The 12,748-nt window shown below is 36.3% G+C and overlaps 1 protein-coding gene across 1 annotated transcript in view; it reads right to left on the reverse strand.

Annotated features, from left to right (window-relative positions):
* Positions 1-12,748, reverse strand: part of lamc1 (laminin, gamma 1) — a 58,655-nt gene that overhangs the window by 12,944 nt on the left and 32,963 nt on the right. Inside the window, exons 2-6 of the mRNA XM_039654728.2 lie at positions 9,909-10,213; positions 6,714-6,844; positions 3,402-3,568; positions 1,687-1,875; positions 1,301-1,418 (exon numbers count right to left, since the gene is read on the reverse strand). Coding sequence (XP_039510662.2) covers positions 1,301-1,418; positions 1,687-1,875; positions 3,402-3,568; positions 6,714-6,844; positions 9,909-10,213 — 910 coding nt within the window. The remainder of the gene's footprint in view (positions 1-1,300; positions 1,419-1,686; positions 1,876-3,401; positions 3,569-6,713; positions 6,845-9,908; positions 10,214-12,748) is intronic.

The following is a 12,748-nucleotide window of genomic DNA, read 5'->3' on the forward strand; positions in this document are numbered from 1 at the left end:
TGACAGCTTCTGGTTGGTGGTTAAAGCCATGCCAGCAGGGCCTAAAATGGACACTTGCCAAGCGCCAAATGACAGTAAAAATTGCCGGAAAAGTACATGAAATATTGTCCGGTAGCATTTTTATGAAAAAACTGGCTGATAGCAGTTGTCCGCTAGCATTATTATGAATCCTAAGGGGTCGTTCACACAGAATGTATTTTACATTCCACTTTGTTATTATATTTCAATGGAAACACATGCCAGATGGACGTGTATGTCCACTGCGTTCGCGTCATTTGTAGTGTCTCGCGCATAATACTGCGTTAAAAACACGCTGGTCAAATTAAAAGTTAAACGTAAAACGCATAAATTCGAGACCTTGCATTTTCATTCCACTTCCTGCGTTTCGAGTTTTTCAAAGCAAAAACGCTTTCTGTGTGAATGGCCCCAACAATGCAATGTTTCGAGAAAATTAACGTAAATGACATTCGGGACAGTTTATCGGCCAGTGTTGCATCGTCACGAATGCAGACGAGAAAGGGATCTCAGTTCATTACTCGTGTGCGTAAATGTTAAGTTTTCTGTGCACAAACGTCCGAAGCTCCGATCCAGAAAGTCGCGTCTCAGACAATGCGCGAATGTTGAATTGAGCTTTTTAACATTTTATTGCACTTGAACTAACAAATTCACAGAAAATTAGGTAAAAAAAAAAAGCCATATCGGCAAGTATCCAAGTAAACATAGTTGGTTACATGTGTACAGTGTCATATATTGGATTCATGCATTGTTTTAAAGTGACAGCGGCCTAATATTCCTGCTGCTGTCTGTGTTCAAAAAAAAAAAAAAAAAAAGGACAAAGAAAAAAAACCCACCCAGCTCTTGACTGATAACTTTATCAGATTAATACATATTTCATTTATACAGTGAAGACTATGACATGTCATTTTCCATTTGATTACTTTATTCAATTTCAATACACCTACTGTTATACAAACTGGAAAAGCACTATTCATTTCAAATGCATTTTTGTTCAACTTCTGTATTTTTTTGTGCCATTGCATTGAATTTGGTTATTATTATTTTATATAATTATTATAATTATTTATTGTCCTTAATAATGTTTTAAATTTATATTGGTTAGCTCAGTAGTTTTAAATGTGGTATCGAATTGGAATAGAGAATTTTCACTGGTATCTAAAACGTTGGTGCCATTGCAGCCTGTTTTTGCAAAAACGATTTCATCGCTGGTCAAAAATATTTATGGCCATCACAGTAAAAATTGAGCCCCGCGTGGCAGGGTGGATGAGTTAAAGCACTTTACCTGCAGCCTGCCTCAGTCAGTGTGTGGTACCCAGGCTGGCATCTGTCACACTTATCTCCCATCACTCCCGGCTTACAGCTACACCTGCCAGTGTTGTCACACTGAGTACTGAGAGAACCTGGAAATGAAGAACCAATAAAATAAATGGTAATGCTTACAAACAAAAGGCCTAGTCAAACTTTACACCAGAACAAGATGTTAAAATCAGATGTATTATACATTTGTCTTTGTTGAATTTGTATGTTCAGTGTAGTATTTAGGTCAGTTTTTTGAGTTTTGTGATATTGTTTGTGATTGTAAACACAACAAAAGAATTTAAAAAAATAAAATATGCTTGGCTTTTTATGCATCTTCCACCTTGGTCCTGCAGTATGACTGTTACTCACCGATAGGGTTGCAGCTGCAGGAAAGACAGCGCTGGCCAGAAGGATCTCTGTAGTAGTTGTCCAAGCATCGCTCACAGTTTGGTCCATCTGTATTGTCGGCACAGTTGCGGCAGTGACCTCCATGTCCAGTGGCACGATACAGCTCGGGGTCGAAGTAACATTCCGCGCTCTTTCCGTTACAATTACATGCTGAAACAAAGACAATCTCAAATAAGAAATTCAATGTAAAAACTCCCAGGGGCGGCATTAATGTGCCTATTATGCAGACACTCACATTTGCACATAAGATAAATGCTGGAAAAATCTGGGGTGATAACAGAGGAACTAGTCTAAACTACGCAGATGCGGTTTGGCAATCATCAGGATTTCTGCCTGCGTACTTGGTGGACACAATACACACTTAGTGGAAAGAAGATGATGGAGGAGCAGGAGCTGTGTGGGTGTGAGAACACTGGGCCTCAGGCTGCTGTACATCAGATGTCCACATTAGTCATGCATTTCTAATAAATGTGTGTATACATGTGTCCAGATGAGCGAATGGAGGACAGCAGAAACCCCTTCCACACACAATATGACTCCGGTTTAAAGAAAACAAAAATGACTCATGGAGGAGGTTACTCTGTGAGGAAAGACTGTAGTTCTGCATGTCCTCATGATAGAGGAAATCAAACAGGTGGGATTTTGTATCTTCCTACACATTACAGAAAAAGAAGTAGAAATGATCTTAGGCAGGATTTCTGGGCTCTTTTTCCATACTTGGAAAATAGATTTATTTTACATGGAAAGATGATTATACTGCTAGCTTCCAAAAGGTCAAAAAAAAAAAACACCATAAAATATCTTAAAAGTGTTCTATATAACTTGTACGCTATTTTTCAAGTCTTCTGAAGGAACAAAATCTAATTTGTATTCTCATTTATGTATGTTTTTCAAATTTGGGGAATCAGTCCCGTGACTAGCCAGGGTTAATTTTGTGTGACATGACATCACCTAAATGCATTTTTAATCTCTGGTAGCAGTGAATTAGCAGATAGCATAAGCAGTGAACAACATTTTAACAAATATTAATTATTATGTGCACTAAAACATATCTGTATATGTCCGTTTTGAAAGAAGTTTCTTATGCTCGCCAATACCTTTATTTATTTGATAAAATACACTTAACAAGAATATGATAAAATATTATAATGATTTAAAATAGTTTTCTGTATGAAAATAGTTAAAAATGTAATTTGTTCCTGTGATGACAAAGCTGGATTTTCATCATCATTACTCCAGTCTTCAGTGTCACATGATCCTTCAGAAATCATTTTTATATGCCGATTTGGTGCTTAAGAAATATTTCTTATTAAAATCACAGTTAAAACAGTTGTGCTGCTAAATATTTTATATATTTGATAAATAGTTTTTATTGAACACAAATTCTAAAAGCACAGCATTTATGAATTTAATGCACCCTTGCTGAATAAAAGTAATAATTTCTTTAAAAAAACTCTTACTATAGGTTATGATATTTTTATATTGGTTAAAGTGTGGCGGTATAAAAAGGTCATTTTTACTTTATACAGGTTTGGAATGATATGATTGTGAGTAAATTATCAAATTTAAATTGTTAGATTAACTATTCCTTTATACGAGGAAAAACCATTGGAACAGAAATCTGTTTTTTTGGTGTGTTTTTTTAAGGAAGATTCGACCAAACAAGGAAAACTTACGCAGACACTCGTTGGGACTTTCAGCGGTGGCTCTTCTCCAGGGACGGTCATTGTAGAAGGGCTTGCACTTGCCGCAGTCTGCTCCCTCTGTGTTGTGTTTGCAGTTACAAACCAGCTTCCTGCGCTCGTTCTTTACGCACTCGCTGGCATGCCCATTACACTTGCACCTGGGTGGGGACGAGGAAGGTAACAGACCGGTCAGGTGCAAAGGGACCAACACAATGATAGGGCACACTTACTATATGTATACACATCCTGCTGCTGTTGTGCGGAACAAAACCAAGCAGGCACAAACGTGCCGCAAAGCTGTTCAAACACAGAGCTCTGACGATGTTTGTTGAGCCTAACACTGAAACGTCACTGCACCTTTGTTGTCAGATTGAGTGGCTGATGTCTGTGTTTTTATCCTGCCTGTCCTTTGATAGAAGACTATGCAGTAGTACAGTACTACTAAGTACGGTATGCAGACTGTTTTTCATCCCAGTCTTTTAACCAGCAGTGAATATTGCATATTAAAGCATATTAAGCTGGAAATGCATTTAATTTTTATATGCAATGCCAAAACAGAAGGAATAAAACCATCTTAAACGCAGTCCACATGACTATATTTCCAGTCTTCTGAATTCAGACAATAGTTTTGTGTGAGGAACAGACTGAAATTTTAATTCTTTACTGACAATTGTAAATACATAGACTAAGACTGCTTCAGAAAAAAAAAATATTATCCGTTAAGACAAACTACAATGGAAAAATATTTACAGCATAAATTACAATATGTGCATCAAACAAATAAAATATATAACACCATTTAATAAAATATTGAACATTTGATAAAAGTGTCAGAGGCTTCATTTTCGACTTCTTTTTTTCACAGAATTTTTTTTTTTTTTTTTTTTTTGGGTAGTGACAATTTTGTTCACTTTAACACACTGATGGAAACTTTGCTTTTATTTCCATGATGATATTCCAATTGTTTAGATAATTTTAAATTTGCAAACAGGACAGAAAGCTACACAAAGTAACAACAGCATTTTCAACTGTTTAAAAAAAGTTTTAAAGCTCTATTGCCAGATTATCAAAATCAATTGAACATCCATTCAGGGCCACAGTTTGGCCACATAAGAGGACCCTTTGGGTAACACTTTATTTTACGGTGTCTGTGTGATACAGTGCAATTACTTAATTACTTAGTAGTAGACATTGTTATAACATGTAGCAAATGTAATTAACATGCAACTAAGTCATGGAAAAGCCTGTACTTACAGATTGTAATTACACTCATGTATTAGGCAACTACTGTTACAGATGTAACAGGCCGAGTCGGTTACATACATGCAACAAGTACTTAAATATGTTACAAAGGTAAAAAGCCTGCAGTTACAAATGGTCATTTTGTACCTTCTAAAATAAAGTGCATCAAGGTTGTACTTAAGTGCACTTCATGTAAATCTAAACACCTTATCCATCTGAATTAACCCTCTAGTTTACAGCTTAAATACATGCAGTAGCTTCTTAATTACATTCAATTTACAAAACATTACACATGTATAATAAGCTACGTAAAATAAAGTGAATCAAGATTTAAGTGACGTGTATCTACAAACCTTATCCATACATACTTTTGTCTGAATTAGGCCTAACTCCCTCGTTCACAGCATAAATGCATGCGGTAGCTTCCTAATTACATTGCAATTACATAATATTACACAGGGATAAGCTACGTAAAATAAAGTGCATCAAGATTGTACTTAAGTGTACTTCATGTGTATCTACATACCTTATACACATGAAGTACACTTAAGTACAATATTGATACACTATTTTAGAAGGTACAAAATTACCATGTGTAACTGCAGGCTTTTTTTCCATAGTAACATATTTAAATACTTGTTACATTAGTACAAAGTACTTTTTTTATATAATTACATTGTACCAAGTCGGTAAAATCTATTGGCGACTCGGCCAGTTACATATGTAACAGTAGTTGCCTAATACATGAGTGTAAGTACAATCTGTAAGTACAGGCTGTTCCATAACTTAGTAGTAGACGTTGTAATAACATGGAATAAAATGTAAATAACATGTAGCTAAGTAATTAATTAATTTGTATCACAGACACCGTAAAATAAAGTGTTACCCTTATTTGTCTCCCTTTGTAGGTGAATATGCTCACTGCTGCATGTTCATGACAGAGACACTTTGACAGAGGCCTCAGAACAAGAGAGGGCTTGTGCAGCTGAAGCCACCTCGGCTCGCACACATTGATTCTTTGGCAAAGCCTTATGGAAAAGGTGATGTGAGGAATAATACCTTGGTGGAGGAAATGCACTCATCGGACATTCATTCTTCCCTAATATAAACTTATCAGGGATGTATTAAACCTGCAAAGATGCTACGTTTCTGGTTATCAGATCACATGAGGAAGATCTGACTGCCACTCAGCGCTGATGTCTGCTGGACAGGAGCACTGAGGCCGTGAGGCAGCAGGTGTAAATTATTCCCCTCGGCCTCGACCCTTTCCAGACTTTCTGCCCGCCCCATTCCAGTTCCTCTGTGCTCTGTAATCCAGCACTCCCAGGCAGGAATGTAGGGAATGTGGGCTGTGTAATGGAAATCTGCTCCACATTTCAAACAGATTAAGGTGAAAAGACATGCAATGGAGCACCAGGGGATGTTTCACACTTACTTTACAATGCTCTGATCCCGTATAAGGGCTTCTTCTGCATGTCCTTCATCTTAAAAGCTTACGGTCATAGTTCACAGATTCCACAGACAGGAAATAAAGAGGTAATACTTTCACTGTTGTACCTATAGTTCAGATAACCGCACAGCAATTCCTTTTCGTCCTTTTATACATACACAATTGAACAAAATGGTTTTGTGCCATTTTTGACCCATTTGAGTCCAGAAAATGTTCCTACAGAGAGTGAATTTTCCCAACAAAGTTAAAAAAAAAAGAAGAAAAAAAAAGAAACTACATCCCAAACCAACCCATTTCTCTGAAAGTGTGAAACTCACACTGCAACGATCTAATCTTTCAGAGCGTTGGTTCATTTCTTTTGTTTGCACACTTAAAAAAAACTCATATATCATCTTTCAGGTCACGTGTGCAGCATTAGAGATGGAGCTGTTGACATCTTTGGTCTGAATACAAGCCAGATATGTGAATGTCTCATTAAACTGTATATTGACATATTTATTGGATAGTGAAGCAACACAAAAAACCACGTCCAGAAAAGCAAGAGAAGCTGATTTAAACGTACGTTCAGAAAGCAGATGTTGAAAAAAAAAACAAAAAAAAAAAAAACGTACCTTCCTCCTACAGCAAAGTCTGAGATAGCGTAGTAGTAGGATTTGAGAACTTTGGGATCATTGAAAACTTCATCTCCGAAAGTGTTTAATCTGTTCAGGCTCACTCTGATGTCTGTGGCAGTCACCCAATCCTGATAGAGAGAAAAAAACAACAACAAATTAGGTATTTTTTTAAACATGGGAAAACAAAAACAAGAATGTAGATAAGAGAAAGGTCAGTCATAGATGAGCATGTAACGATTTTTGTTTCCATTTCTTCTGGAACAGATATTGGAGAGATTTTAGCAGGGAAGGATTCTTCCCATCTGTTCTGTGTGCAGATGTTTAAAGAAAATAAATCCTCAGGCATCTAATCTAAACCAAACCTGCTGGAGTCGCGTTGAGGCACTGTAATGTATTCAGAAAGGCTTCATGGGAAAAGAAAAACACCAGTGTGACGTTTAACATGTAAATGCCATATAATGATGTTGAACATTACTTGCAGTTGAACTTTGCCTGCTTTGGCCACATGTTGGGAGTGTCAATCTCAGAAACCAAAGAAAACATGACTCAGACCAAGACATTAGTCCTTTCCTGAAAGCTTTGCAAGCATTACCTCCAGCTTTGTTATAATCCATGCAAGTTCTTATTTTACAAGTGGACTGACAGAATAGCACAGGGGTTTAAAGTGGAGCCAGGCAACCCTGTAACAATGCTGAACATCTTCAGTCCTCTGCTGGAACGAAGGAGGAAATATCCTTATGTCATTCTGACAGCTTTTCCAGATATATTTCTATCTTACACATTGTAAACAATCTGTGTGATCACAATTATGAATTTGGGACTTGATAATAGCTTCTTGTAATTTACATGCAACAAAAAGAAAAAAAAGCAGAGATGAGGTTACAAAGCAGGAAGCTTGTCTGTCAGTCAAGTATGAAGCAAGACGCAACCCAAAGCAACGCATTATGGCAACGACATCTGTAGTCATAAGATAGTCTGACGGGAGATACAAATAAACAGTAAATAAATGACTTTTCGACTGACTGACTCGTTACAAAAGTTCACATTAAATGTGCTAAACACAGAAGCTTGAATGTGTGTGTGAAGCGCTAGAACAAACTTCATTGGTTCCCAGGCTTTACGCACAAACATTTGAGCTTTGTTTCCTTTTAATGGGAGGTTGATAAACCCACTTGAAGGCGCTTACCACCAACTACTTGGAAACATAAAAAGTAACACCTAATTATCAACTAATAGTAATGACAGTTGATGTTGCTGATCATTTCCAAATGTCCAAAAACAAACCTTCCCTCATCACACGCTTCTATATTGGAGCAGGAATGACAGCCACATAAACAGATCCATTCCTATAAAAAGAGTTCGGGGCTTTGATATTAATAGTTTTACGCCACATGAGATGCATGTGGCGACAAGGCTAAAATTGTACATTTAGTTAACATTACATTTGAAAAACAATTTTTATTACTAAAAAATAAAATTACAATACATGACCACACAAAGCACTTATTTGATGATGCATAATTATATTTTGACAACCATTTACTGTAAGTGATATGTGAATACTAATCAAGTAGCCAATGATGCATTCGCATTCATTACACTCAAGAAGAGCTTCCAAAATAAGTGAAATAATACATCATAACTAGAAACATTCTGACCTCAGGCATCTTCCTACAAGAATATAATATACTATCTATTTTAGATTCTCTTTTGTGAAGTAGAAACTATGTAGACTGACTTGGATGTTTAACATATGAAAGTACACAGTGAAATGAAAATGATACCAATGCTTCAAAAAGACACAAATCAACCCAAATCAGATCCCAGTGTTCCAGCTCTTGCATGTACACACACCAACACATGCACACATTCTCTTTTCCAGCTGTGTCTATGTGCTGCCAAGCACAAGCGGAACGGGGTGGGAAATCTGGGGGCGTCACTTGTAACATGTTGCAACTGCTGGCTGTGCTGAGCGAGCAGGAGACGACGCACCACCTGGACATCACACCACCACGGGTCTCACGAACACTGTGTTCACACACCAACCAGACTGCTTGACAGCTTCCATACATGCATCCAGCCATACATTATCTGCTGTCCACCCAATCCTGCTCATATCTCACACAGTTAACCTCATCTCACTTTCCTGTAACAACGGCAGCATCTTGCTTTAGCTCCGTTTTCCCTGCATAACAACAAATTCCATAGTCAGCAAATGCAAGGACTGACTCAGCTCTGAACGTCTGTCTCTTATTCAGATAATTAGTCTGAAAAATGCTTTTTGTGTGGTTGTGGTCTCTGGAAGTATATCAAGTTCTGGTGAAATGAAAAAAAAATGTAACAGACAGTAGTATTTCTGCCTAACAGTATTTCTGTGGCGTGCAACGGGCTGAAACATGTTAAGAACCTACTTAACAATAAAATGGATGATTTAATAAAACACAAAATGATGGTGGAAACTACTCAACCACTGAAAAAAATAAAAAAAATAAAAAGTATAATAAAAATAAGAAATAATTAGAAATAAAAATAAAAAGGACCAGATAAAAGCATACTACAAAGTTTGGGGTCATTAAGAGTTTTTTTTATTATTATTATTTATTAAGCAAGGATCCATTGAATTTATTTAGTGTTTTTTAGTGTTTTTTTCTGCAAATCATCAAACAAATAGTTTTAGTAAGCATAACAGACTTCTTTTAAAAAAAAAAAAACATGCATTAAATTAATAAATTGTTAACAAAATAATTACTATTCAATTCCAAATGTGATCCAAATGGTAATTATTTTAATTAAAACTTCTAAAATGTACTCAATGTGACAATTTTACTTTTAATTACTTTATATTTCTACAATTACTTGGTACAACTTATTTCCCAGAAAATATGGTAAATGGAAAGTATTATTTTATCATTATATTTAGCAAATACCAATATCTCTCATACATGTTGTTTGTTTTAGGCTGCAGAGAGTTGCTCAATCTGAAATCTTGGAGAAGTAACTTGGCTGCAATCACACATGACTGCACAACCGCACATCTGGAAACTGAGATTTCAATTCCCACCATTAACTTTGTTATGTCTGAGACTGCGAATGATGTGATCGCTTTTGACTTCATAAGCGAGTTAGGGCGATCAAAGAGCAGCGAGCGATCAAGGGACAGATAACAAAACGAGAGATAGAAGACCCTTTTACCTGCAGTACAGGGCTGTTGTCGAAGTTATATGCGCTGGGTCGGCCCTCGAGCGTGGAAAAGGCCACGTTTCCTCCGGTGAGGGGTGAGATGTCGCTGAACTCATCTGTGCACAGAGCCTGCTGCTCGTCTTCGCTCGTGCGGATAAAGCCGCGGTTGGTCTTGCTGTAGGTCTTCTCGCAGGAGCCGCTGTAGTACTGGTAGGGAACCCATGGCCCGTCCTCACTGGTGCGCTTGTAGATGGCAAAGCTCTCAGGACGGCTGGTGTGGAACTTCAGACGCACATAGGTGATGTCGAAAGCCTTGCCTGGAAGAAGAGAGAAGTCAATATGAAGCAATGAATATCCATTCCATTTGACGTTTCATTAAACACATAAAATGTAACACCATAAAGCACTGAAACTGAAATGGATGGATCATTAAGGTAGTAGAAAGTCCTAATATTCAAATGGAAAACCCAACCAACTTAAAATAGCTGGCGTGCAGAATCTGAATCAGCATGCTTTGCATGGGAAAGTCACAGATAAACATATGTTGCGTATCCTCAGCGAATCTGATCATGTACAGTGGTATGAATAAGTTTTGCCACCCATGCTAAAGTTGCCTAAAAAGAGGAATAACAAAAATCATCTTTTGGATATTGATCTTAATGCCTTAATTAGAAAAATGAGGAAAACTCCAACCTTTAAAGACACAAATTTTCTTTGTGAATGAATAATGTATCATAAATAAATAAATGTTTTTCCTTAAAATACAGGGTGCATAAGTCAGGACACCCCTATGTTAAATTCCCATAGAGTCAGGCAGATTTTTATTTTTAAAAGCCAGTTATTTCATGGATCCAGGATAATATGAATCCTGATAAAGTTTCCTTGGCCTTTGGAATTAAAATATCCCCACATCATACATCATACCTAGAGATTGACATGGTTTTACTTCAGTTAGCCTAATAGCTGGTTTGATTTGCATTGAAAGATGATCTTATGGAAAGTACCCCATGCCAATCTCTAGGTGTGGTGGAAGGTGTGTGATGATGTGGGGATATTTTAATTCCAAAGGCCAAGGGAACTTTATCAGGATGCATATTATCCTGGATCCATGAAATAACTGGCTTTTAAAAATAAAAATCTGCCTGACTATATGGGAATTCAATTTAACATAGGGGTGCCCTGACTTATGCACCCTGTATTTTAAGGAAAAACATTTATTTATTTATGATACATTATTCATTCACAAAGAAAATTTGTGTCCTTAAAGGTTGGAGTTTTCCTCATTTTTCTAATTAAGGCATTAAGATCAATATCCAAAAGATGATTTTTTATTCCTCTTTTTAGGCAACTTTAGCATGGGTGCCAAAACTTATTCATACCACTGCATTTAGATAAACATAGAAGAGGAGATAAGTGAGACATGTTCTATAATGTACAAAGAATGCAAGAATAGTGTGATTTCACACAGATAGGCTGGCAGTAGTGTCCTCAAGGTAAAGGTAGAACGGGGTTTAGATAAAGCTGGAAGATGACTGGATGGATTCGCTCCCTTTACTAAACAATCTGTGCTTTGGTGCGGCCTACAAAAAGATAGAGCTGGCTTCAAGGACGGGATAAGACACTAAATCAGCACTGCAGGTGTCAAACATACACACATCGCTGAAAGATTGCACAGAAAATTGCATCAAGGTTAAGCAGACAAGCCTGATATTGCACACCACTGGCATTATGCCATGCAAACATAACCTTGCTTCACTCAAAATACCTCAGCGCTCCTTCCTGTCTGATAAGATCGGCAAATCCTTGTCCTCAAATTTCTATTGTTCTGCTCATTTCCCCCCCTCTAACTGCAGCAAGATGATAATGGTCATAACCACTTTAGAAATTCAGAGGGACACCCTCGTTTTCAAATGATTGTGTTTACAAATATTTGTTGTTGCATTATTTATTCAAAGATACAACAGAATAAATAATAAAATAAAAATAAAATGAATAAAAATAATAACATTTTTTATATGTATCTTGGTATTTATTTATTTTTGGTTAGTTTAGGTTGTCAGATGGTGTAACTCCCCCCAAAATGTAATAAGTATGAATGAATTAATAATTTCTAATAAAAAAAAATACTTTTACCATATATATATATATATATATATATATATATATATATAAAAAATAAAACACACATTCAAAATGTAAAGAAAAAATTATGGCTACAGCTCATACACTAACGCTCAGTAAGACTTTAAAATGTTGTTAAATATTATTACAATTTAAAATAACAGTTTTCCATTTGACACAATTTTAACTGTTATTATGTTAAACAATAAATTGCAGTATTTTCAGAATCACTTGATCCTTCAGAAATCATTCTAATATGCTTATTTAGTGCTTATCATTAATTGTAAACATCTTGTTAAAATGACATACATAAAGTCAGTGGGGTCCAAAACAACATTGTCTATATTGTATATTGTCTAAATCATTTTAGGGTCAACCTAGAGTGAAACTTGTTTTTATATATGTGCTTATTATAAGTGCAAGTTCACTCAAAATTGAACAATTTTTTCACTTTTCTTTATTGTTGGCAATCATCTCTCTGCCATGATTGGAATCATTTCATCGTCAACTGGCTTAAAATTCTTCTTTCCACTTTTTAACACATAACATGCAATCAAACCTTGTCTCGTAAAATGACAAGACAAGAGCATAATCACATGCTTTTTTTTTTTACAAGCAGCTTACTTTTTTTGTGCTAGTCTGGATTTCAGCAGCTTTGTGAGTTCCTCCAGCTATTATATTGAGCGTGTAAAAACATATTTTTGCATGTCTGAGCAAGCTATGGGTGTTTG

Source organism: Pimephales promelas, chromosome 5 (assembly GCF_988280905.1).
Source record: "Pimephales promelas chromosome 5, fPimPro1.hap1.1, whole genome shotgun sequence".
Lineage (NCBI taxonomy): Eukaryota > Metazoa > Chordata > Actinopteri > Cypriniformes > Leuciscidae > Pimephales > Pimephales promelas.